This window comes from Bubalus bubalis, chromosome 11 (genome assembly GCF_019923935.1).
Source record: "Bubalus bubalis isolate 160015118507 breed Murrah chromosome 11, NDDB_SH_1, whole genome shotgun sequence".
Classification (NCBI taxonomy): Eukaryota; Metazoa; Chordata; class Mammalia; order Artiodactyla; family Bovidae; genus Bubalus; species Bubalus bubalis.
The window spans coordinates 38,143,652-38,167,902 of record NC_059167.1 but is presented as its reverse complement, the minus strand read 5'-3'; the positions used below and the strand labels follow the sequence as shown (position 1 = coordinate 38,167,902).

The 24,251-nt window shown below is 42.7% G+C and overlaps 1 protein-coding gene and 1 long non-coding RNA gene across 3 annotated transcripts in view; one reads left to right on the top strand and one right to left on the bottom strand.

The window, feature by feature from the left end:
* LOC123328031 overlaps nt 1-4,196 on the top strand; it is a 51,799-nt gene extending 47,603 nt beyond the window's left edge. For both annotated transcript variants that reach the window (XR_006542747.2, XR_006542748.2), the window contains exons 2-4: nt 510-692; nt 2,853-2,946; nt 4,064-4,196. This is a non-coding gene — a long non-coding RNA (uncharacterized LOC123328031). The remainder of the gene's footprint in view (nt 1-509; nt 693-2,852; nt 2,947-4,063) is intronic.
* The window catches only part of SLC28A2 (solute carrier family 28 member 2), a 36,133-nt gene extending 16,366 nt beyond the window's left edge, over nt 1-19,767 (bottom strand). The window contains exons 1-8 of the mRNA XM_045162066.1: nt 19,628-19,767; nt 17,970-18,061; nt 17,747-17,835; nt 4,080-4,171; nt 2,833-3,016; nt 1,250-1,391; nt 551-664; nt 144-221 (exon numbers count right to left, since the gene is read on the bottom strand). Of these exons, the coding sequence (XP_045018001.1) occupies nt 144-221; nt 551-664; nt 1,250-1,391; nt 2,833-3,016; nt 4,080-4,171; nt 17,747-17,835; nt 17,970-18,050 (780 nt within the window). The 5' untranslated portion in view covers nt 18,051-18,061; nt 19,628-19,767. The remainder of the gene's footprint in view (nt 1-143; nt 222-550; nt 665-1,249; nt 1,392-2,832; nt 3,017-4,079; nt 4,172-17,746; nt 17,836-17,969; nt 18,062-19,627) is intronic.
* Nucleotides 19,768-24,251: the final 4,484 nt, after the last annotated feature.

Genomic DNA, 24,251 nt, shown 5'->3' with positions numbered 1-24,251 from the left:
GGGATCAAATCCTCTTCTTAGGGTCATTGGTATACAGACTGTCTGATTTCTTGGACATACATCTTCATCATCTGTTTTATCCCTCTTCCCACACCCCACCCATCACCACTGACCCTCTTTCTTGCTCATGAAACAGACATGACCTGAAAGGCGAAGACATCTTTGACCAGAACATCCCCCAAAACAAAACTGGAGCCAGCCACTGTATAGCTGAGGAAAATCTGAAAGAAAAGGGAGAGAGAGATAACAAGAGTGAAGTCACGAAAGACATAAGGAAGATAAGATCAGCCTCATGTATGACTTGGACCTACTGCTGCTACTGAAGTTGGCCTCCCTTTGACAGCATGGGAAGCAGGCTATGTCCCTGTGAGTTACTCAGTGAAGGACAGAGGACTCAGCAGTTCAGTTCTCTTCATTCCTATGCTTAGCTGTACCCCCGTGTACTCTCTCCTTTCCTCATTAACAAGACACAGTGTGATCTCATGTTTTTCCCAATCTCCTTTCTCTAGGGTTTGCAAAGAGCAATGCCCTCACATTCGATTTCTCATACCTGAACCTGTTCTCCCAGCCACTGAAATGCATTAAATCCAGGATCAGTTCTGATGACCAAGATCCCAAAGATGAACTGAAGACCTAGGCCCCAAAGCACTGCCCTCCAGGACACCTGGGACCAAAAAGAACATTATTCCAATGTGAGTTCTAAATCAGACTTGTTAATTACCTGACTGGTGTTTTAAACATGGGTATATGTACTCTGGAACCAATCTAGGATGTTAACAGTAAATCTGGGGTAAGATGGAAGTAGAGAGAATGTGGTACAGGGTAGTGATATACAAAGAGCCACATACATATATGTGTTTTTTAAACTTACACCTACAGGTTAGGTCTGACACAGTCAGACACACACACACATACATATAAAAGCATCATAAACCAATACTTTAATATTACTATGTGCAGTACTAGTTGATTCTCTACTAGTATTCTATTTTCTTTCTTTCCTTCTTTATTTTTTGTTTTGTTTTGTCTTTAACACTGGCCTGCATTCACAAAATTGATATCAAGACTCAGTTTGTGAATAAGTGGTCCAGGGCCTCTTAGAACCTTAAACTTCACTTAAGAGCAAAATTATCAAAGGAGAAAATTCCAGAGATTGTTAAGAACTCAGTTCTCTGCCTTTGTAATCAATACTTGGCATATGCGCTTGGCTAGGTATTACTATGCCCACCCCTGCATAACCCAAACTCACTGCGCTATGGTGTTTGGAGCAGGCAAAGAGGATGATGATGAACATGCAGATTCCTGCAAGGGAGATCAGCTGCTCTGGCCTTTGGGCTGTGTCCAGAGCCAGCCACAGGATAAGGCCAATCAAGGAGACTCCTGCCAACACCCTGCAGAGGGAATTTCAGGATAATGCCATCAACTCAGTGAATGAATAAGAAATAATCAACTTAACCTCTAAAAACCAGAAATTCATCAAATGGATAAATTCATCAAAAGGATAAACACAATAGGTTAGACACAGAGACATGTCTTTAGAATCATTCATCTGGTGGTTTCCCAGTTACCACCTCTCCCCTCCCCTCAACTCTTTTACTCACAGATGGAAGGTCAAAGAGTCCAATCTGAGGACATAAATCTCATGACTTCCTCAATCTATCATATCAGTAACAAAAAGACTTATTCTTCAAGATTGTTCTAATGCAAAACCTAAATATTTTCAAAAGAAGAAGGAAAAGTCCCCTATGGATCTCCACCCAGTTTCCAACCACTTGAAGGGGCAGAATAAAGGCTAGGGCTAAGCCACAAATCAACGACTTATGGCCTTATGGTCCCTTGATGTACCAAACATCACAGTCAGTACACAAACTAGTCTCCTCAAGTCTGAGTGTTGGAGTCATTTCAGTTCAAGGAGTAAGAATTAGAGGGCAAATCACATGTGAAAAGAAAAGAAAACCAAAACACACACACACTGTCCATTGAGATGCTGCAGGAACAACAATGACAACAGGAGAGAGGACAGGTCAGGGTTGAATACTGGGGCTGTTCTCTCTGTGAGCTCAAAGTGAATTAAATCTGGCTTCCAGAATCCATCCTGCTAATGAAGAAAGTACTTCAGCTCTATCTCTTCAGTGTCAAATAAATCAATGATCCGAAATTTAGGCTGTAGTCTGGGGTGTTTCTCCAAATGATCACTGTTGCAAACATTCTTAACAGCTATTTTCTGTGCATCCATTGGACAAAAGGCAGAAAAGAGGAACATACAGGGAGTCTGAAAGTCGTTCGCTCACCCCAGGTCTGTGATCAAAGGACATGTGCATGCCATAGTTAGTTAGATGAGCTGTGGCTGCTGTAGCATTTGGTTGAGTATACACTAAACAGTGCTAAACTCTAATTATAAGACACCTGTGGGTACAGGAAGTCTGGAGGACTAGAGGGGGAAAAGAGCATAAAAAGTATCCAGAAATTAAAGGAGAAACACATGAGCACCAAATCAATTTGACAGTTTAATGCAGCTTTGTCTTGATTACTTTTGTGAAGAGGAATATGGTTTTTCTCATTTCCGACACCAGCCCTGACAATAAACAGACTAAAACCCTTCCCTGAAATGTAACCCCTCCTGACCTGCAAGCAATATTAAGATAGGAGATTGTAAGAAACTGGACTAAGTTCAGTGCTCAGAGGCCCACTGCTATTTGCTCCCTGAGCCTTGGTTTTGTAAAGTATAGGAGAACTTTTCTCAGACAGCTCAGAAACCAGGAAAGGAGGAAAAGGGTAATGGATTGGGGTTTAAGACAAGTTGTGGGACCAGGAATATTGAGATTATCTTACCATTTCATCCAAAACTTCAGGTGGGAGTTTTCAAGGGGCTTGAGACATCTCGTCAATTTTTCACCCAAGAGCCTTTTCAGAAAGCGGTGAACCAGGACCAAAAGCACCAAACAGGTGAGGACGAACAAGGCCAGTGCCCTATGGAAATCCAAGATGCAAGCTGCCAGGAAGTAGGCAGCATAAGCTAAAAAGAGAAAGTACAAAGTAAGGATCAGCAAGGCAGAGACCCTAGGAACCAGTGAAGACTGAGTCATGAATGTCTGGGTAAGGCAGGAAAAACCCTCCAGCAACCTTACCACCAGCCCTGTCAGACTGAGCGGCACTTCCCAACGCCAGGGTAGATGGCTAGCTGTTTTCTTGGGGGATTCAGAGTAACCAACTTAGTTTGAATGCTGCATATTTTAATTTGTCCCTGATGAAATCGCATTCCTTTCTATGTTATCTGGTATCCTCTTTCTATTCCTTGGTATGGACTTGATCAGCACCTACTTTTATACACTTAAAAAAATCATCTTTTCTCAAAACTTTATAACCCCAGTCATTTTAACCTTTCCTCTTGAGCAGAGGCATGGAAGCAGGCTACTACTAGGAATAACAGCCATACGGTCCTCATTTTATGGCTCCCTGACTCACCCCAAAATGTAATTTTTATTTTCACCATCCCAGCTGCCTCTAATATTGACGTCAAAGCCCCATACATCATTGACAGCATATTTTAAACAGAGGTTTCCTATGTGTTTTGTTTGTTTATTTGGTTGGCTGGTTTTTTTGCTGTGTCTCATGGCTTGCAGGATCTTAGTTCCCACACCAGAGATCAAACCTGGGGCCCAACAGTAAAAGTGCTGGGTCCTAACCACTGGACTGCCAGTGAATTCCCAAAAGGTTTGCTGTGCTTTAGAAACATTTTATATCATTGGTCTTATTGGCAAACCAGCAAATAAGTAACATATACTACAGGCTTTTTTCATAGACTACAAGAACCACGCCCTTCATCTACTCAAGACACTGAAATAGAGACAAGCCCAGATTCTTAGAAATATTTAAGTCTATTGAATAGTACAGTTTGAAAAATAGCTTATTCTCAGATTTTACTTATTCCTAGAAGTACAATTCTATACATTACAATTCACTACAAGTAGTTAAGAGCTATACATCGTATAGGTTCTTTCCATCTAGGAGTAGTCTTGACAGAAGGTCCTATTTCTGAAATGACTGTCTCTCACTGCCACAGGTTCTCAATGTCTTACCCAAACCCAGCAGGCTCAGTAGGATCTTCTTGAACAAGCCAGCATGTGTTTTACAGAAACTTCTTGCCCTGGTGAAAGGCTGTAAGGTCCTCCTGATGAGAAACCAAAAGTTAAGATAACAAAATTTACTACATCCTGTTTGCATCAATTCCCAGAACTTAGATGGTCCAGCCTGAGGAAGAATTTTCTCTTAAGAAATTCATCCAGGGGAAGTTAGGCAGTGTCCCAGCAATGCCAGAAAGGCTGGATCAACCTTGCCAATGGGCAGCAGCTCAGGACATTCCTACCCAGCCTGGACTAACAATATCCTGATATCGTTAGTGGAGGGGGAGGAACAGGAAGACACTCTTGGACCTTTCTGTTCTCTGGAGACAAGGGACTATTCAGCTTCCAGATTCAGAAATGGGCCTATCATTCTGAAAGAAAATAAAAACCACACAAATCCATAGCCCTAAACAGTCAATCAGACATGCACTGATGGACCAGAAGGAAAACACTACCATCCCCAAGAATCCCACCCCCAAGAATCCCTGGCTGAGAGGACCTAAGAGGAGACATCCAGCAAGCAGGTCTTCTCAAGTTTAATTTAACAAACCTTTATATAGTGTTTTCTATATGCTGGACTCTTTCTAAGAAGTTTAAAAGTAGGAACTCATTGACTCCTAGTAAGAACTCTTGAAGTGGTTACTATTATCATTCCCATTTTACAGATGTGGAAACTGGAAAGCAGAGAAGTACCTTTCCCAAGGTTGTGGAGGTTGTAAGGAGCATAGACAGAACATAAACTCAGGCAATGTGGCTTCAGAATCTGAGCTCTTAACCATCTTTCTATGCTGCATCTTACCTAGGCCCCAAGCTCACCTGTCTCTACCATTCTTAAATGTCCTGAGCACATTGGAATTATATGAGCATAAAGTGCTAATTTCCAAATTCTCAGAAGATCCAAAGAAGATGAGCCCAGCAAGAAGGTCTCAATTGGCCATCATGCTGAGACAGAACAGCTTAGCCAGAGCTGGAACCAACCACTAGCTCCAAATGCCCTGAGGACTTGGCTCACAAACTTTTATGTTCTATGGCTGCCTCTCCTATCTAACACACTCCTCTCTCTTTCTTCTCCTTTTTTCTTCTTTCATCAAGGAGTCCAACGCTATGTTAGTTGAGTAGAGTGTATTTTATCAGATATAGGTAAAGGAGAAAATATTCCTTATCACCTCCTGACTTAATCAATCCAAAAGGACACCTTGCCATCACCTTATGACCACATTCGATCATTACCTAAGAACTACCAGAAATCAGTGAAGAATACTCATTTCTGCAAAACTCATGAACAATCTGATTCGAGAACATAATTTAGAGCTGAACTTCTGTTTTTAAAAATTAGGATTGAAAAAAAATCATAAGGGACATTTCAAAGAAAAAGGCAAAATAAGATCTCAGTCTTTTTTAAACCAACTGAGAAGCAGTGCATAGAAGTATGTGCACAGGTATTCATGTTCCTGGCATCTTGCTTGGCCCACGATCTTGCTAACATGGCCAAGTTCCTTATATAATGGTTCAGCTTGAGAGTTAGTAACTGTGTTTTATATCCAGAAGCTGAATTGAGAAAAATAATCTCTCTGGTAGATGGTGACACTCGATACCTTGTCCATAATTTGCTGTGATGTCTGTACCCACTGATAAATTCTTCAGGTGTGTGTATGGAAGGCTTTCCAGACATGGACTAATAATAACCTTCTCATTCACATGCTAACTGCCTGCAGCCTCAGGTGACAGCGTGAGAAAGAGTAGGGTAAGGATGTTAGGTAGTGCTAGCTCAACACTGCATTAGTGGGCGCCATAGGTCAGGGCTAGCAGCAAAAGTGTTCATGCATTTTTCTCAGTGACCCTTTCTACAAGATGTGGAAACTCCTCTTCAAAAAATTCATCTGACTGTTGACAGAGGGGCCCTGGGCAAATCCTTGCTTGCCTGAGCTTGAAGTAAGAACCAGAAGGAAGGAAATGAGTCAACCCAGTATTAAATGATGATCTGAGTAAAGGGCAAGAGTTCCAGGTAGAAGTGACCGGAATCTCTTCAAGGAGTCCAAAGTTTCCATTTGATAATAGCAAAGAGTTCAAGAAGGCGGAGTAGAAGGATATGCACTCATCTTCTTTGAGAACACCAAAATCGAGTTGAACAACCACTGACAGGAGAACACTGGAACTCACCAAAAAAACAGATACCACATTTGATGACAGCATAAAAAGAACTGTACTGGGTACCACTTTGCCAGATTCAAAGTTGTTCATACAACTGGTTTAAAACTGGATGTGCAAGACTGCTGGATAGTGTTGCAGAGGAGTTCAAGAACAGTTACCAAAAGTGCCCAAGGGAGAGTGGTGACTGAGAAGCAAAAAGGCTGTTAACAAAACAAAGTGGAAAGCCAAATAGGTGTTGGAAAACCAGCAAAGGCAAGAGAAAGGTCTCTCAGATGGGGGTCAGCAAAGCTACAATGGAGGCAGAGACTCTGTGCGCCTGGGGATGACCAGTGCTGAGAACCATCAACCTAGGTAGAGTGAGAAGGAAACTTAAATTAGAACACAGATGGGCTTAACTGCTCAGTTGTGATGGATGTGTTGCCTTGGAAAAGAACTCTCTCTCCACACAGGACTCAAATCTTTACTTGATGCGCAATAAAAAGTCAGATTTCTTCACACTAAGAATAGAAATTCAATGCCAACAGTCCAGAAAATCAAGAGGGACCTAGTTAGTGGCATTTTCAACAAGCTATTCTACCTAGCCTCAATTTCTTCCTTCCAGAGGTCTTCTCCCTCCAAGTTAGAGGTAGCAGGGGTTCTGAAAAGCAGGAGAGTCTTCCCAGTAAGGCTCTCTCTCATTAGAGAGAGTCATGACTCTCTCCCCAGTGGCCTTTGTGGGCCAGCCCTTTAGTTCCATTGTTAGAAAAACTTTCTCCAGGTTTCTAACATACGATTAATGCCCATCATGGAGTCCCTATGCTATATAAGCTGTCCCTATTTACACCTTCTTTTAATGATTTCAGTAGGAATTTGAGGACAAAGGAGCTCTGGTTCATTCAGCAGTTGAATTCATGCTCAGGTTCTAATGAGAAAAACAAAAGAAAACTGGAGGGGTCAGGGGAGGAGTTCCCAGCAAGGACAGGCGGCCTAAAGTTCTTCACGCAGGACTTACATTGACATGCAACTTAGTCCACCCAAGATGTCCTTCCATACCTTCTTCCCAGTAATTTGTGCAGTTCACACCCACCCATTTATCTTGCCATTCCCACCCATCCCTGTCAGGCTTACCACCATCCTCCCAGGAAGTCAGAACAGTCACTCTGATAGTGCAGCCAGAAGAAACAACAGACTTAGCAGGAGCAGTTGGGCGGCTAGGAAGAAAAGCGAAAAGGAGAAATGATCAAGAAGGAGGCAAGGTTGACGACATTCAGTGATGTGTAAAATCAGGTTTGGCAAATAAGATGGCAGTAAACAGGTGACTGGTTCTGTTTGAAAAAGCCATTTACAGGAGAATGACTAGATGAAAACAGAATTGCAGGGGACTGAGTGAATGTGAGCATACATGGACTACTTTAAAAAAAAAAATAACTGCCTCCGAAGGAAAGAAAAACCAGATACTATTTACTAAGCACTTTTTACCAGGTACTGCAAGAATCTCTCAATCACCCACCCCCCAAAACCACAAGGCTAATGTTATGCTCATGAACAAGGAAACAGCCTGCTGGCAGAATTAGAATTTAAAACCCACCTCTTTCCATTACCCCATGTGACTTCTAATTAGACACAAAAGACTGGAATACCAGAGGGAGGGACCATTCTGGAATTCCAAAGTTATAGTTGCTAGGAGAGTAGAGGAGAAGAAGCAGGTAACCATGCCAGTGAATGTCGAACAAGCTTTCACAAGAAAAGGACAGATGAACTGATCCAAAGGTAAAGGGGAAGGCGCTTGCCAAGGAGAGATGTTGCAGGAAGTCAGAAGAAAAGGCTGGCGTACCTCAAGAGGAGGAAAAGTATCCTTGAGTGAGCCTAGCATTTTGAAAGAACAGTATGATTTACTGTTGCTGAGAAGCAGGGAGCATGTGGATGGATGGTGGGAAGAAAGCTTGTAAAGAAAACAGAAGCCAGGTCATTTATACTTTGTCTTGTAGAAAGGAGAGACCCACTGAAGAACTTAAGCAAGGTAATAACATAGGCAGGCCTCCCCTTTGGCACAGTGGTAAAGAATCCACCGGGAATGCAGGAGAGGCAGGAGATGCAGGTTCAATCCCCTGGGTAGGGAAGATCCCTTGGAGTAGGAGATGGCAACCCACCTCAGTATTCTTGCCTGGGAAATCCCATGGACACAAGAGCCTGGTGGGTTCCAGTCCATGGGGTCATAAAGTGTCAGACACAACTGAGCATACACAGCAGAATAACAGCAGATATGCATTTTCTAAACAGAAGCAAAAAGGCAAATTGGTTGTCTGAGAAGGCCTTACAAATGGCTGAGAAAAGAAGAGAAGTGGAAGGCAAAGGGAAAAAAAGGAAAGACAAACCCATTTGAATGCAGAGTTCCAAAGAAGAACAAGAAGAGATAAGAAAGCCTTCCTTAGTGATCAATGCAAAGAAATAGAGGAAAACAATAGAATGGGAAAGACTAGCAATCTCTTCAAGAAAATTAAGAGATATCAACGGATATCTTTCATGCAAAGATGGGCACAATAAAGGACAGAAACGGTATGGACCTAATAGAAGCAGAAGATATTAAGAAGAGGGGGCAAGAATACATAGAACTGTACAGAAAAGATCTTCATGACCCAGATAATCATGATGGTGTGATCACTCACCTAGAGCCAGATGTCCTGGAATGCGAAGTCAAGTGGGCCTTAGGAAGCATCACTACCCAGCAAAACTCGTGGAGGTGATGGAATTCCAGCTGAGATATTTCAAATCTTAAAGATGATGCTGTGAAAGTGATGCACTCAATATGCCAGCAAATTTGGAAAACTCAGCAGTGGCCACAGGACTGGAAAAGGTCAGTTTTCATTCCAATCTCAAAGAAAGGCAATGCCAAAGAATGTTCAAACTACCAAACAATTGCACTCATCTCACATGCTAGCAAAGTAATGCTCAAAATTCTCCAAGCAAGGCTTCAACAGTACGTGAACCAAGAACTTCCAGATGTTCAAGCTGGATTTAGAAAAGGCAGAAGAACCAGAGATCAAATTGCCAACATCCTTTGGATCATCAAAAAAGCAAGAGAGTTTCAGAAAAACATCGACTTCTGCTTTACTATGCCAAAGCCTTTGACTGTGTGGATCACAATGAACTGTGGAATGTTCTTAAAGAGATGGAAATACCAGACCACCTGACCTGCCTCCTGAGAAATCTGTATGCAGGTCAAGAAGACATGGAACAACAGACTGGTTCCAAATAGGAAAAGGAGTATGTCGAGGCTATATATTGTCACCCTGCTTTTTTAACTTATATGCAGAGTACATCATACAAAATGCCAGCCTGGATGAAGCACAAGCTGGAATCAAGATTGCCAGAACAAATATCAATAACCTCAGATATGCAGATGACACCATCCATATGGCGGAAAGCAAGGAGGAACTGAGAAGCCTCTTGATGAAAGTGAAAGAGGAGAGTGAAAAAGCTGGCTTAAAACTGAACATTCAGAAAACTAAGATCATGGCATCTGGTCCCATCACTTCATGGCAAATAGATGGGGAAACAATGAACACAGTGACAGACTTTATTTTGGGGGGCTCCAAATCACTGCAGATGGTGACTCCAGCCATGAAATTAAAAGACACTTGCTCCTTGGAAGAAAAGCTATGACCAACCTGCTGCTGCTGCTGCTAAGTTGCTTCAGTCGTATCCGACTCTGTGAGACTTCATAGATGGCTGCCCACCAGGCTACCCCGTCCCTGGGATTCTCCAGGCAAGAACACTGGAGTGGGTTGCCATTTCCTTCTCCATGCATGAAAGTGAAAAATGAAAGTGAAGTCGCTCAGTCGTGTCCGACTCCTAGCGACCCCATGGCCTGCAGCCTACCAGGGTCCTCCGTCCATGGGATTTGCCAGGCAAGAGTAGTGGAGTGGGTTGCCATTGTCTTTTCCAATGACCAACCTAGACAGCATATTAAAAAGCAGAGATGTTACTCTGCCAACAAAGGTCCGTCTAGTCAAAGCTATGGTTTTTCCAATAGTCATGTATGGATGGGAGAGTTGGACTATAAAGAAAGTTGAGTGCTGAAGAATTGATGCTTTTGAACTGTGGTGTTGGAGAAGACTCTTGAAGGTCTCCTGGACTGCAAGGAGATCCAAACAGTCCATCCTAAAGGAAATCAGTCCTGAATATTCACTGGAAGGACTGATGCTGAAGCTGAAACTCCAATACTTTGGCCATCTGATGCGAAATACAGACTCATTGGAAAAGACCCTGATGCTGGGAAAGATTAAAGGCAGGAGGAGAAGGGGAAGACAGAGGATGAGATGGTTGGATGGCATCACCAACTCGATGGACACGAGTTTGAATAAGCTCCAGGAGTTGGTAATGGATAGGGAAGCCCAGCGTGCTGCTGTCCATGGGGTCACAGAGAGTTGGACACGACTGAATTACTGAACTGAACTGGAGGCAGTGGGATGGGTGACAGGCTGGGGCCAGTAAGGAAGTAACTGAGGGTGCAGGGGAGGTGCATGCACAGGAGGTGAATGCACAGTTGTTTGAGAAAGAGGATTAACATCAAGTGGAGGAAAACTAGGATGACAAATGAGGTTCTTATGGTGAGTGACTCAGTCAGGATGCTAACACGCACCCAAAGAGAGGAGACAGGAGGAGGAACAGACCAGAGGAGGAAATGTGAGTTTATCTATCTTTGTATGTCTAAAGCCCAGCCCAGGGCCTGACTTAGTAGAAAAGTATCACACCTATGCTAAGAGGAATTTCATTTTAATGTTAAATATAAAGTATATACACCACACCTAGATGAAGATGTTTGGTAAGTGGTTGGATATATAGGTCGGAAGCTTAGAACAAAGATGCAGACATCAGATGTGGCTTTATGAATCCAGACATTAAGTGTAGGAATGAGAAGAAAAGACAAAAACAGGCTCTGGAAAACAACAGACAAGAAGAAACATCCAGAGAGGCAGGAGAATGAGGAGGGTATAGTGCTGTTGGGGGCCGGCGTGAGGCACTCCGCCCATGGCAAAGGTCATGAGGAAGGAGGCTCGACATACGCAAAGGCGGGATCGAGCCTCAGGAGTCCCCCTGGAAATCCTCGAGCATCTACCCCCATAACCAGAGCCTGCTTACTTTACTACTTTGTGCTCTTACCTACACCTCTGACTTTACGGGGGGCTGTCCCCCACCACCTCTTTTGGAGAAGGAGTTAACTTAGAGCTCCAGTTAATAATAATTCCTGGGCGTGATAGGAGTGTTTCAACCTACAAACTCCTCTGAAGGTTCTCTAGCCTGCCTGACAGGCTTGTCCGGCCACATGTGATTGCTCACAGCCTCCCAACCGTGAGAGGCATGAGATGCTTTAAACCTTCTAAAAACAGGTTCCTTAGAAAAGTTAGAAAGCTATTAGTATAAGTATAATGGGCTGATTAGAAATTGTATTGGTGAAGGGTTTTTTCATTTGTTGAGCCAATGTTTGTTGCTAAGTCTCCATATCCCCTGCCCTTACACACATTAATGAATATATAGAAGAAATAAGTATTAACCTTTGATATAAATCACGTTAGACCTTAGGCTAAGTAAATTCTTTCCTTAACTAAAACCACTACACCTTCTCCCTATAGGAATGTAACTTTATTTGGGTGGCATCTGTTTTAAGAATAATCACCCCTGGAGAAATAAGTGTCCTGGTTGACTGATCGCTGTCACAAGGAGAGGGTCATAAATTGTCAGCAGGTCCCCTGGCCAGAAGATGATGTAACACCCCTAAGACCTCTGTATACATTTGTATGAAGCACCTGACTTTGATAAAAGTCAGGACTGCTAACCCCGCATGACTTTTGCATAACATCTCAGTGTATAAAAGTAGACCATGGAAAATAAAGAATTGGGATCAGTTCCTCAAAAGACTGGTCTCCCCATGTCTCTCTCTCACTCTGGCTGAGTCTCCATCTGGAGCACGGAACCCACCATGCTTACTAATTATGCCTGGGCTTCTAAGATCCGACCGGGGAGGCCTCAGTGTCTTCTCTCCTTTGGGAGAACGGAAGGACGCCTGTGGCCTACGTAAGTGGTGCAAACTTCTTGTCTTGAAGTTTTATTGGTCTCCCGCGTAAACCAAGCTACTCAGCCTCTTTTCTCCACTGAATTTTCCTACTGAGCTATCCTCATTCTATTACTCTTTATATCTTTGATGAATAAATAATTAAATAGGTCACCGACGCCATCCCCACTTCGAATACCCTGGATCAGCCGGGGCTGGACCCCGGCATAGTGCCATTAAAATCAGTAAGTGGGGACTTCCTTGGTGGACCAATGGTTAAGAATTTGCCCTGCAATGCTGGGGATAAGAGTTCCATCCCCGGTCAGGGAACTAAGATTCCCCATGCCATGAAGCAAGCAAGCCTGCACGCCACAACTACTGAGCCCACGAACACTGCAATGAAAGATCCTGTCTGCCATAACTAAGACCCAACACAGCTAAATAAACAAATATATTTTTTAAAAATCAATAAATGAGTTTCCAGAAAGAAAGGATCAGAAGGGTCATGCTGCAGAGATGACCAGTGAAAGTGTGTATACATTGGACTTGGTAAGTAGGTTTTCACTGCTCACTTCAGTAACAGAATTTCAGCTGAGCAGTGATAGTGAAAACTAGATTGCACTGGGCTGCACTGAATAGGGAGGTGAGAAAATGGAAACAGCAAGAAAATCCCACATTTCCAAGAAACTTGGCCATGAAGGAAAATGATATCACAAGTTTGAGATAAGGTTGATTTTTGGTTTTGTCTTATTATAAGAAAGAAATTTGAGTACACTTATAGATTCTTCAAGCCAGGCTTCAGCAATACATGAACCGTGAACTTTATGCCAGGAGCCACCACGGGAGATCCCACCCATGACAAGGTCAATTGGAAGAGATCTGACGAACAAGGCTGATCAGAACTCAAGGGACCCCCTGAATATGCTTGAGCATCTACCCCAAAACCAGAATCTGTCTGTCTTACTACTTTATGCCTTTCACCAACTCTTCTGACATTAACAGGGGGCTATCCCCGACCACCTTTCTCTGGAAAAAGTCAACTTAGGGCTTTAGTTTATAAGTCTTCTGGGCATGAAAGGAATATTTCTATTTTAACCCCTCTGTTGGCATTCTAGCTTGCCTGACAGGTTTATCTATACTCTTGCAATTAATACACATGATTGTTCACAACTCCCCAACCTTGAAAGGCATGGGAAGCCAAAACATTCTAAAAGTCCTAATGAGCATAGAGTCCTTTAAGGGATGAAAAATTATTAGAATAGACAGTACTGGTAAAGGGCTTCATTATTGGGCCAATGCTTGCTGCCAAGTTCCCATATCCCTTATCCATTGTGCACCTGGGAGTGCATTGGTTAACATAGTTGGAATGTAAGAAAAACAAGTAGCAGCCTTGGAATTAACCACATCAGACCTTTGAGCTAATTGGTTCTTTCTTTGTTGTGACCCACTGCACCTTTGCTCCGTGAGAATGTAACTCTGTTTAGTACTTTCTGAGGCTGGGAAAAATAAAGAAGAAACACTTTAAGGGAAAACAAGTTTTCTGGCTGAGCAGCCTTTATCAAAAAAGGGTCATAAAATGTCCACAGGCCTCCAAGGCCAGAAGATAATGTACACAACATTGTTTATGGGAAAGGTATGCAGAAAAAATCCTGGTTTTGATAAAGACAAAACAGATGTAATGTTTGGGCTGACTCTGTATGACTTTGCATCTTTCATTTCCCTCTATGTACAAGTCAAGGTATAAAAGTTCCTTTTGAAAATAAAGTTATGGGCCTCGCTCACCGAAGCTTGGTCTCCCCGTGCCATTCTTTTTTTCCTTTTCCCTCCTTTTCTCTCTCTGTTCTTTCTGGATGACTCCTTGGAACACAGGAGCTTTATTGTCTTTCTGTGTAAATCAAGGAAGATCAAGCCCTGCTCTCCACTTTGCTATCCTTATCGCCTAAGCCGTCATCCTGAGGGTACCCCTGGATCCTGCTGGGGCTGGACCCCGGTACTTCCAGATGTTCAAGCTGGTTTTAGAAAAGGCAGAGGAACCAGAGATCAAATTGCCAACATCCGCTGGATCATGGGAAAAGGAAGAGAGTTCCAGAAAAACATCTATTTCTGCTTTATTGACTATGCCAAAGCCTTTGACTGTGTGGATCACAATAAACTGTGGAAAATTCTGAAAGAGATGGGAATACCAGACCACCTGACCTGCCTTTTGAGAAACTTATATGCAGGTCAGGAAGCAACAGTTAGAACTGGACATGGAACAACAGACTGGTTCCAAATAGGAAAAGGAGTTCGTCAAGGCTGTATATTGTCACCCTGCTTATTTAACTTATATGCAGAGTACATCATGAGAAACATTGGGCTGGAAGAAGCACAAGCTGGAATCAAGATTGCCGGGAGAAATATCAATAACCTCAGATATGCAGATGACACCACCCTTATGGCAGAAAGTGAAGAGGCACTAAAAAGCCTATGCATGAAAATGAAAGAGGAGAGTGAAAAAGTTGGCTTAAAGCTCAACATTCAGAAAACGAAGATCATGGCATCTGGTCCCATCACTTCATGGGAAATAGATGGGGAAACAGTGGAAACAGTGTCAGACTTTATTTTTCTGGGCTCCAAAATCACTGCAGATGGTGATTGCAGCCATGAAATTACAAAATGCTTACTCCTTGGAAGGAAAGTTATGACCAACCTAGATAGCATATTGAAAAGCAGAGACATTACTTTGCCAACAAAGGTCCATCTAGTCAAGGCTATGGTTTACCCAGTGGTCATGTATGGATGTGAAAGTTGGACTGTGAAGAAAGCTGAGCACCGAAGAATTGATGCTTTTGAACTGTGGTGTTGGAGAAGACTCTTGAGAGGCCCTTGGACTGCAAGGAGATCCAACCAGTCCATTCTAAAGGAGATCAGTCCTGGGTGTTCTTTGGAAGGACTGATGCTAAAGCTGAAACTCCAATACTTTGGCCACCTCATGAGAAGAGTTGACTCAGTGGAAAAGACTCTGATGCTGGGAGGGATTGGGGCAGGAGGAGAAGGGGACAACAGAGGATGAGATGGTTGGATGGCATCACTGACTCAATGGACATGAGTTTGAGTAAGCTCTGGGAGTTGGTGATGGACAGGGAGGCCTGGCGTGCTGCAATTCATGGGGTAGCAAAAAGTCAGACATGACTGAGCAACTGAACTGAACTGAACTGATAGATTTGGGGAGGGTCTAATGGGGAAGGAGTAATAGAAGAAGTAGAAAACAGAGGGCCCTTAGAAAGGGATAGAGAAGGATGGATAAGGAGATTAAGAAGATGGGTAAGGGGCTTCCCTGGTGGTCCAGTGGTTAAGAATCCCCCTTCCAATGCAGGGCACTCGGGTTCCATCCCTGCTGAGAGAACTAAAAAGCTACTGAGCCCACACACTCTAGAGTCCATTCTCTGCAACAAGAAAAGCCCGTGCACCACAGTGAGAAGCCCCTGCCCACATGCTGCAACGAAGGGCCTAAGCAGTCAAAATTAAAAAAGAAGAAAGTTAAAGAGGTTAGCTTCAGACTCAGGGAGAGTAAGCTTTCTGATAAAGGAGGGAAAAAGATAGGGATTCATGCAGGTGCAGGTATATTTAAGTTAGACATACAGGAAGATAACAATGTTTAAACAAAAATAATAATATTATAGTATGCAGGACTGATGCTGAAGCTGAAGCTCCAAAACTTTGGCCACTGGATGCGAAGAGCCAATTCATTAGAAAAGACTCTGATGCTGGGAAAGATAGAAGGTAGGAGGAGAAAGGGATGACAGAGGATGAGATGGTTGGATAGCATCACTGATTCAACGGACATGAGCTTGAGCAAGCTCCGGGAGATGGTGAAGGACAGGGAAAGGACAGAGAAGCCTGGCGTGCTGCAGTCCATGGGGTTGCAAAGAGTTGGACACAACTGAGTGACCAAACAAAATGTAATTTATAATGTATGGAAGTAAAATGTATAAACATAAACAATGGTAATATAAAGGCTGGAAAGGGACAAACAGAAGTAAACTACTATAAAGTTCTTATACTATATATGATGAGGTATAATATCACTTGAAGGCAGACTTGGTACGTTGAAAATATATATCACAAACTCCAAACCAACTACTAATATAGCAAAACAAAGAATTATACCTAATAAGACAACAAAGGAGATAAAATGGAATCATTGAAAAATATTCAGGGAGTTCCCTGGTGATCCAGGGTTTAGGACTCCATGCTCTCACTGGTGAGTGCCCAGGTTCAATTCCTGGTCAATTATAGAAAACTTACTGTCAACTCATAAAAATGTGATATATAAAATAAGTGGAAAAACAAAAATACAAAGTAGTAATGTCCACCCTGGTGCATATCAACTGATATATATCCATTTGAATATAGAAGTGAAATTCTGGAGAAATGAAATTTTAAAAATTAAGCTTGCTTTCTCTATGAAGTCACTAAGTTAACTCTCAAAAATAAAGAGAAGAAAGAAACATGTATCTGTATATTCCCTTTAGAAACTATCCAGTACCCTCTTCTAAGCTTCTCAATGTATGGCTTCTGTGTTGTTGTTGTTGTTTTTTTAATACAGATTCTTTTCCACACCAGGGAATACAGCTTCCATCTAACCTATTTTACCCCAACAATTTCTATAGACTTTACTTCTGCGACTACGACCATGAACAAATTCAAAGACTGTTCTCACTCCTTCCTTGACTATTACACAGAACATTGAAGATTAATTGTACTTTCATCATTGACACTTTTTTCTCTTTTGACTTCAGAGATTGTATTTTTTTTAATTTTATTATCTCTCTTGGTGGTTCCTTCTCTGGTTTTTTTAAATTTCTGATTTCTCTTTTTCCTCATCCCCAAATCTGAGTATTTCAGAAGAGCTATTTTTTTAAAAAATTCTATAGGGGAATTCCCTGGAGGTCCAGTGGTTAGGACTCAGCACTTTCCCTTGCTGAGGTCCTGGGTTCAATCCCTGGTCATGGAACTAAGATCCTCTAAGCTCTGTGGTGCAGCCAAAAATAAATAAATAATAAAAAAAATTATAAGCCTCAATTTTCTAATTGAAAAAGGTGATGAAAATTAGTATCCACCTGTTGTGAAAATTAAATTAATTAATTACATAAAGCATTCTGTACAATAGTAAATACTCAATCATTGTTGGTTGTTGTTATTCTCATTGTTGTTATTTTTGTTGCCAGTCCAACCAATGCTGATACTACTGAACTCATTACTTATGGCCCAGGTATATTTAACAATTAATTACATAAAAATAGACACATGCACATGGTAATGGCACATGGCTATGAATCTTATTTCCACAATAAGATCACCAGCTCTTGAGAACAGGGCAAGCCTGACCTCTTCTAAATCCACTGACCACACTAGCCAACCCTAGGCCCCAACTGAATCAACGCTAGAACACCTGTACCTCAGTCGTGTGGGAGGTTCTAATCCACCCTTAAGGCTGTGTCCTTGTTCTTCAGTCCTCTTGCTTCCCTCAGGATTTATCCCTTCTACCTGTAAGCAGAGGTAGAATTGAGGTCAGTCATAAGGCCCTGTCAGGGGTGACAGGGATTGCAAGCAGCCAAATACCCTATGTGAGGCCATGCGTCAGTCAACAGAGACGCACAGAAACTAAACTGGTGAGTTACCGTGAGTTCCAGCCCTGGGTTCTGTATGCCAGTCTCCACAGTGGTCAGAGCAAAGGCCTCTTCTCCATTTGTTTTCTCCATCTCCTGTTCTCCTGAAAGACAAATTCAGAGCCAAGAGTGGAAGATTAGTTGTTCTGTAATGTGAGACTGGATAGAACTTTTAGGGTCAGTTATCCACAGGAAAAACAAAACTAAAAATATGTAGAGATTTAGGTGACTTCTTTAAGGTCTGAGAATAGAGAAGATTGGAAGCATAATTCTAAAATAATGAACAATGAAATATAGACTTCTACTTTCTATTGTCAATGGTTAAGGAAGGGGAAATAACATAGAAGAGAAATGAAGGGCAGGGGAATTGACATGAATCAGTGGCTCGCAAAGGGCTCCAGGACCTGGACTAAAAAGGACTATCTTCAGTTTCCTTGAGGAAGAGCGAGAGGGCAACTACTCCTGCTAGCCTCCAGGAGGCCCCACTGAGCTGTACTAAGAAGAAAAGAAGGCCGCAGAGGGCTGGGAAGACCATGCCCACAACACATTACTGAGAAAACCAAGATGAACAGACTTTCAAGTTCCTGACCATAATGCAGCATGACAATCATTTCTGGAGTATCTAAGAGAGTTCCTCATGAGAGAAAAGAAACCTACACATGGAATAATCAGGATGAGTGTTAATTATCCCCAATAAAGAAAGTTTCAAAACAAAATGAGAGAATAAAGAAATAAAGCAGGAATTCCCTGGTGGTCCCCTGGTTGAGAAACTGCCAGCTAATGCAGGGGATGCAGGTTCAATCCCTGATTCAGGAAGATTCTACTTGTTGCAGAGCAGCTAAGCTCGTGTGACACAAGAACTGAGCCCTTGCTCTAGAGCCTGAGAGCCACAACTATGAAGCCCTTGCGTCTAGAGCCTGTGCTCCACCACAAGAGAAGCCACTGCAGCAAGCCTATGCACTGCAGTGAAAAGTAGCCCCTGCTGGCCACAACTGCTGCGAAGTCACTTCAGTCGTGTCCGACTCTGTGCGACCCCAGAGACGGAAGCCCACCAGGCTCCCCCGTCCCTGGGATTCTCCAGGCAAGAACACTGGAGTGGGTTGCCATTTGCTTCTCCAATGCATGAAAGTGAAAAGTGAAAGTGAAGTCGCTCAGTCGTGTTCAACACTTAGCGAACCCATGGACTGCAGCCTTCTAGGCTCCTCCATCCATGGGATTTTCCAGGCAAGAGTACTGGAGTGGGGTGCCAACTAGAGAAAGCCTATTTAGAGCAGTGAAGATCCAGCGCAGTCAAAAAAAAAAAAAAAAGGCACAAGCTCATTTACTGGAATCATCCATTTAAGAAAAAGAAACAAAACAAGCACTTGAGCTCACTATAAGCAACCTCTATCTAAACATTCAAAGTCATAATACACGTTCATTTGAGACTTTTTTTTTACTTTGTAAAATTTTTCCTTCCCTATGGAATTGTGTTTTGTTTTTTTTTTTTTTACTGTGATCCTTTCAACCATTTAAATATAATTTCATTAAGCATCATAAATGGATAACTTTTGTTTTATAAATCAGGGCCTTCCTGCATAGATATAGACCTACTTGAACTTGGTCTCAGTAGGCTCAATTAAAAAATCTGGCAAATCAGGTTCCTGCCCTCCCCCAAGATAATTACTTACTCCAGTTTGTAGACTTCTGGTGCCTCAGAGAGGACAGAGAGAACTCAGTTCCATGCTACCCTGACTCTGAAGTCAGGGCTGGGAATGAGGGAGGGTAATTCCGAGTGGCTCATTTTGCCCCTGGGCCCTCCTTTGCTGTGCTTGCCCTTGCCTGTAGAGAAGGAGTGCAATGTCTCAAGTTAAATATTTATATGCTTTAAAGACTGTTTTGCAGGGTCAGGTCTAAGAATTCTGCAGGAATTCCTAACAGGCACTTCAATAAAAGCACTGTCCAGTACTGAACTAGGCGCAGGGGGGAAAAATAAGTAGAAAAGTAAGAGAAAGATCTCTGCCCTCAGAAAATGGATCATCATTTGGTACTGGAAAGACAGTTCTTAGAAAACAATGGAACACAGGACTGCACAAGATTTTATTCCAAATGACTGCTAGGAAGTCTTTTGCTAATCCACTTAACAAATATTTATTAAGTACACACGATCACACTGGCATGGCTCTGGGTGCTGAGGACACAAAGATGAATGGGATACTGTTTCTACTTTGAAGGGATTACAAATCAGTGAGGAAAGACGTGTCAAAAAAGGCTTTACACAGCTGGTTCCATTGGTCCTGAGCCGGGAAAGTCTTGAAAGGTAAGCAGAGAATCACTGACAGAGAACAGGAAAGATATACTATAAGAGGGAGAAACACACAGAAAAGGCACAGACATGAAGCCTTCCTGTCATACTAACAAGGCTGTAAAAATACAGCTAAAGAATAAGGGGATATTTTTGGGGAAATTAATGAAGGAGGGACAAAATAAAAATAAGAAATTAGTTAAGGAATGAAAGGAGAAAACATGAAAGACATCATGATGGTTTATCAAGAGATGTCTGGAGATGAAATCGAGTGCCAGGCTGAACGTTTGGGCTTATCTGGAGCCAAGTGGGGAGGCAAGAGGAGGGACTGGAAGGATGCCTGTTGGGGACAGGAAGACCAGTCAGGAGACAAAAGCTGGTCCAGGTTGGACATGGAGAGGCTCTAACCAAAGCAGTGGATGCAGAGGAAGAAACAAATCTATAAGGAGTGATGACTGGTGGGGCATGGAGGGAGTAAATGAAAGGGAGGAAGTAATTCTCCAAAATTGTTCAAAATAATCTAATTTCTTCCTGCTCCTACCCGCCAGTAATACTGAGCAATATGTTGTTCCCTAAACATTTGATGTTTCCTTCTGCCTGTATAGTCATACGTTTGCAGATGCTGTTCCTTCTGCCTCTGACATGCTACCGCTATCTATTGCTGTTGTTGTTCTTCAGTTGCTAAGTCCTGTCTGACTCTATGACTCCATGGACTACAGCAAGTCAGCCTTCTCTGTCTTCCACTATCTCCTGCAGTTTGCTCACATTTATATCCATTGAGTTGGTGATGTTATCTAACCATCTCATCCTGAAGCTTTCTTCTCCTTTTGCTTTTAATCTTTCCCAGGATCAGAGTCTTTTCCAATGAGTCAGCTCTTTGCATCACGTGGCCAAAGTATTGGAGTTTCAGCTTCATCATCAGTCCTTCCTATCAATATTCATAGTTGATTTCCTTTAGGCTTGACTGGTTGGATCTCCTTACAGTCCAAGTGACTCTCAAGAGTCTTCTCCAGCACCATAGTTCAAAAGCATCAATTCTTTGGTGCTCTGCCTTCTTTATGATCCAACTCTCACATTCATACATGACTAGTGGAAAAACTAAACCTTTGATTATATGGACCTTTGTTGCCAAAGTAATGTCTCTGCTTTTTAATACTGTCTAGGTTTGTCATCGGAGAAGGCAATGGCACCCCACTCCAGTACTCTTGCCTGGAAAATCCCATGGATGGAGGAGCCTGGAAGGCTGCAGTCCATGGGGTCGCTAAGAGTCTGACACGACTGAGCGACTTCACTTTCACTTTTCACTTTCATGCATTGGAGAAGCAAATGGCAACCCACTCCAGTGTTCTTGCCTGGAGAATCCCAAGGACAGGGGAGCCTGGTGGGCTTCCATCTATGGGGTCGCACAGAGTCGGACACGACTGAAGAGACTTAGCAGCAGCAGCAGCAGCAGGTTTGTCATAGCTTTTCTTCCAAGGAGCAAGCTTCTTTTCATTTCATGGCTGCAGTCACTGTCCACAGTGATTTTGGAGCCCAAAAAATAAAATCTCACTGCCTGCACCTTTTCCCCTGCTATTTGCCATGAAGTGATGGGACCGGATGCCATGATCTTAGTTTTTTTCAACGTTAAGTCTTGAGCCAGTTTTTATTTACCTAGCAAATTCCTGTACCACCAAGTCTCTGTTGCAAGGCCACTGTTTTCAGTGAAGTTTTCCAAATTCTCTCCAGTTCAGACTTCAGACCCCTTTCCCCACACTCCTGCTGCAACATGCTTTTGCAGAGGTCTACAGAGCATTTAGTGCTCTACATGTCTACTTGTTTCCCACTAGACTATGATTTCATCAAGCACAGGCTCTTTATCTTATTTGCCACTGTAACCCTGGTAACTGCGCCTTCCCTGGGGGCCAAGAGTGTAGATGGGAAGCTCCAATATTTGGCCACCAGATGCTAAGAACGGACTCATTAACAGACTCATTGGAAAAGACCCTGATGCTGAGAAAGATTGAAGGTGGGAGAAGGGGACGACAGAGGATGAGATGGTTGGATGGCATCACCAACTCGATGGACATGAGTTTGAGCAAGCTCTAGGAGTTGGTGATGGACAGGGAAGCCTGGTGTGCTGCAGTCCATGGGGTCACAAAGAATCGGCTGAGCAACTGAACTGAACTGATCCCCAGACTCAAGATCTGCCACAATATTGTTGTTGTTTAGTCACCAAGTTGTGTCCAACTCTTTTGCAACCCCATGGATTACACCCTGACAGGCTCCCCGTATAGTGGATTATCACTTCCTTCTCCAGGAGATCTTCCCAATTCAGGGATTGAATACACATCTCCTGCACTGGCAGGCGGATTCTTTACTGCTGAGCCATGAAAGAAGCCCGCCACAATATTAGGCAATCAATAAATATTTGTGGGGCTTCCCTGGTGGTCCAGTGGTTAAGAATTCACTTTGCAACGCAGGGGACACCAGTTCAATCCCTGGTACAGGAAGATCCCACATGCTGAGAAGCAACTAAGCCCCCTTGTGCCACAACCACTAAGCCCACTCACCTTGAGCCTGTGCTCGACAATAAGAGAAGCCACCACAGTGAGTCCACGCACTGCAACTAGTGAGTAGCCCCTGTCTTGCTGCAACTAGAGAAAAGCCCACGTGTAGCAATGAAGACCCACCACAGCCAAAAAATAAAATAAATACATGAATATTTAATAAACTAATATTTGTAAAATAAGTGAAACAAACAGATTTCTGACATTGGGTGTGAAGATGATAACAAACACCAGAACAGGAAGATATATCTCTATTTCCCTAGCTCCATGCATTTGTGTACACACACACACACACACACACACAAAGCCTAGCAGAGTAAATGTGTGTTATATTCTGTAACCTAGAGCAACTCATTTTGCCTCTCTGGACCCCTTCTGTTATTCCTGCCCTGCCTAATTGTCCAATGCTATTTCACAGGATTATTAAAAAAATTTGATATACTAATGGAAAGATGATTTGAAAAACAGTAGGAAAACTTAGAATTGTAGGCTATTATTGTAAGTCCCTATAGAAACTCAGGAAAATAAAAGACATTGTAAAGGTCGCATCTGAAAACAATATGATTATGAAATCTCTCAAACTCATTCTCAGTCAGTTCAGTCATTCAGTAATGTCTAACTCTTTGCAACCCCATGGACTGCAGCATGTCACGCCTCCCCGTCCATCACCAACAGTCGGAGCTTGCTCAAACTCATGTCCATTGAGTTGGTGATACCATCCAACCATCCCATCCTCTGTCGTCCCCTTCTCCTCCCGCCTTTAATCTTTCCCAGCATCAGGGTCTTTTCCAATAAGTCCGTTCTTCGCATCTGGTGGCCAGAGTGTTGGAGCTTCAGCTTCAGCATCAGTCCTTCCAATGAATATTCAGGGTTGATTTCCTTTAGGATTGACTGATTTCATCTCCTTGAAGTACAAGGGACTCTCAAGTGTCTTCTCTAACATCACACATCAAAAGTATCAATTCTTTGGTGCTTAGCTTTCTTTATGGTCCAGCTCTCACATCCATACATAACTACTGGAAAAACCACAGCTTTGACTAGATGGACCTTTGTTGGCAAAGTAATGTCTCTGCTTTTGAATATGCTATCTAGGTTGGTCATAGCTTTTTTTTCAAGGAGCAAGCTTCTTTTAATTTCATGGCTGCAGTCATCATCTGCAGTGATTTTGGAGCCCCCCAAAATAAAGTCTGTCACTGTGTTCATTGTTTCCCCGTCTATTTGCCATGAAGTGATGGGACCAATTGCCATGATCTTAGTTTTCTGAATGTTCAGTTTTAAGCCAGCTTTTTCACTCTCACTTTCATCAAGAGGCTCCTCAGTTCCTCCTCACTTTCTGCCATAAGGGTGGTGTCATCTGCATATCTGAGGTTATTGATATTTCTTCTGACAGTCTTGATTCCAGCTTGTGCTTCTTCTAGGCTGGCATTTCGTATAATGTACTCTGCATATAAGTTAAAAAAG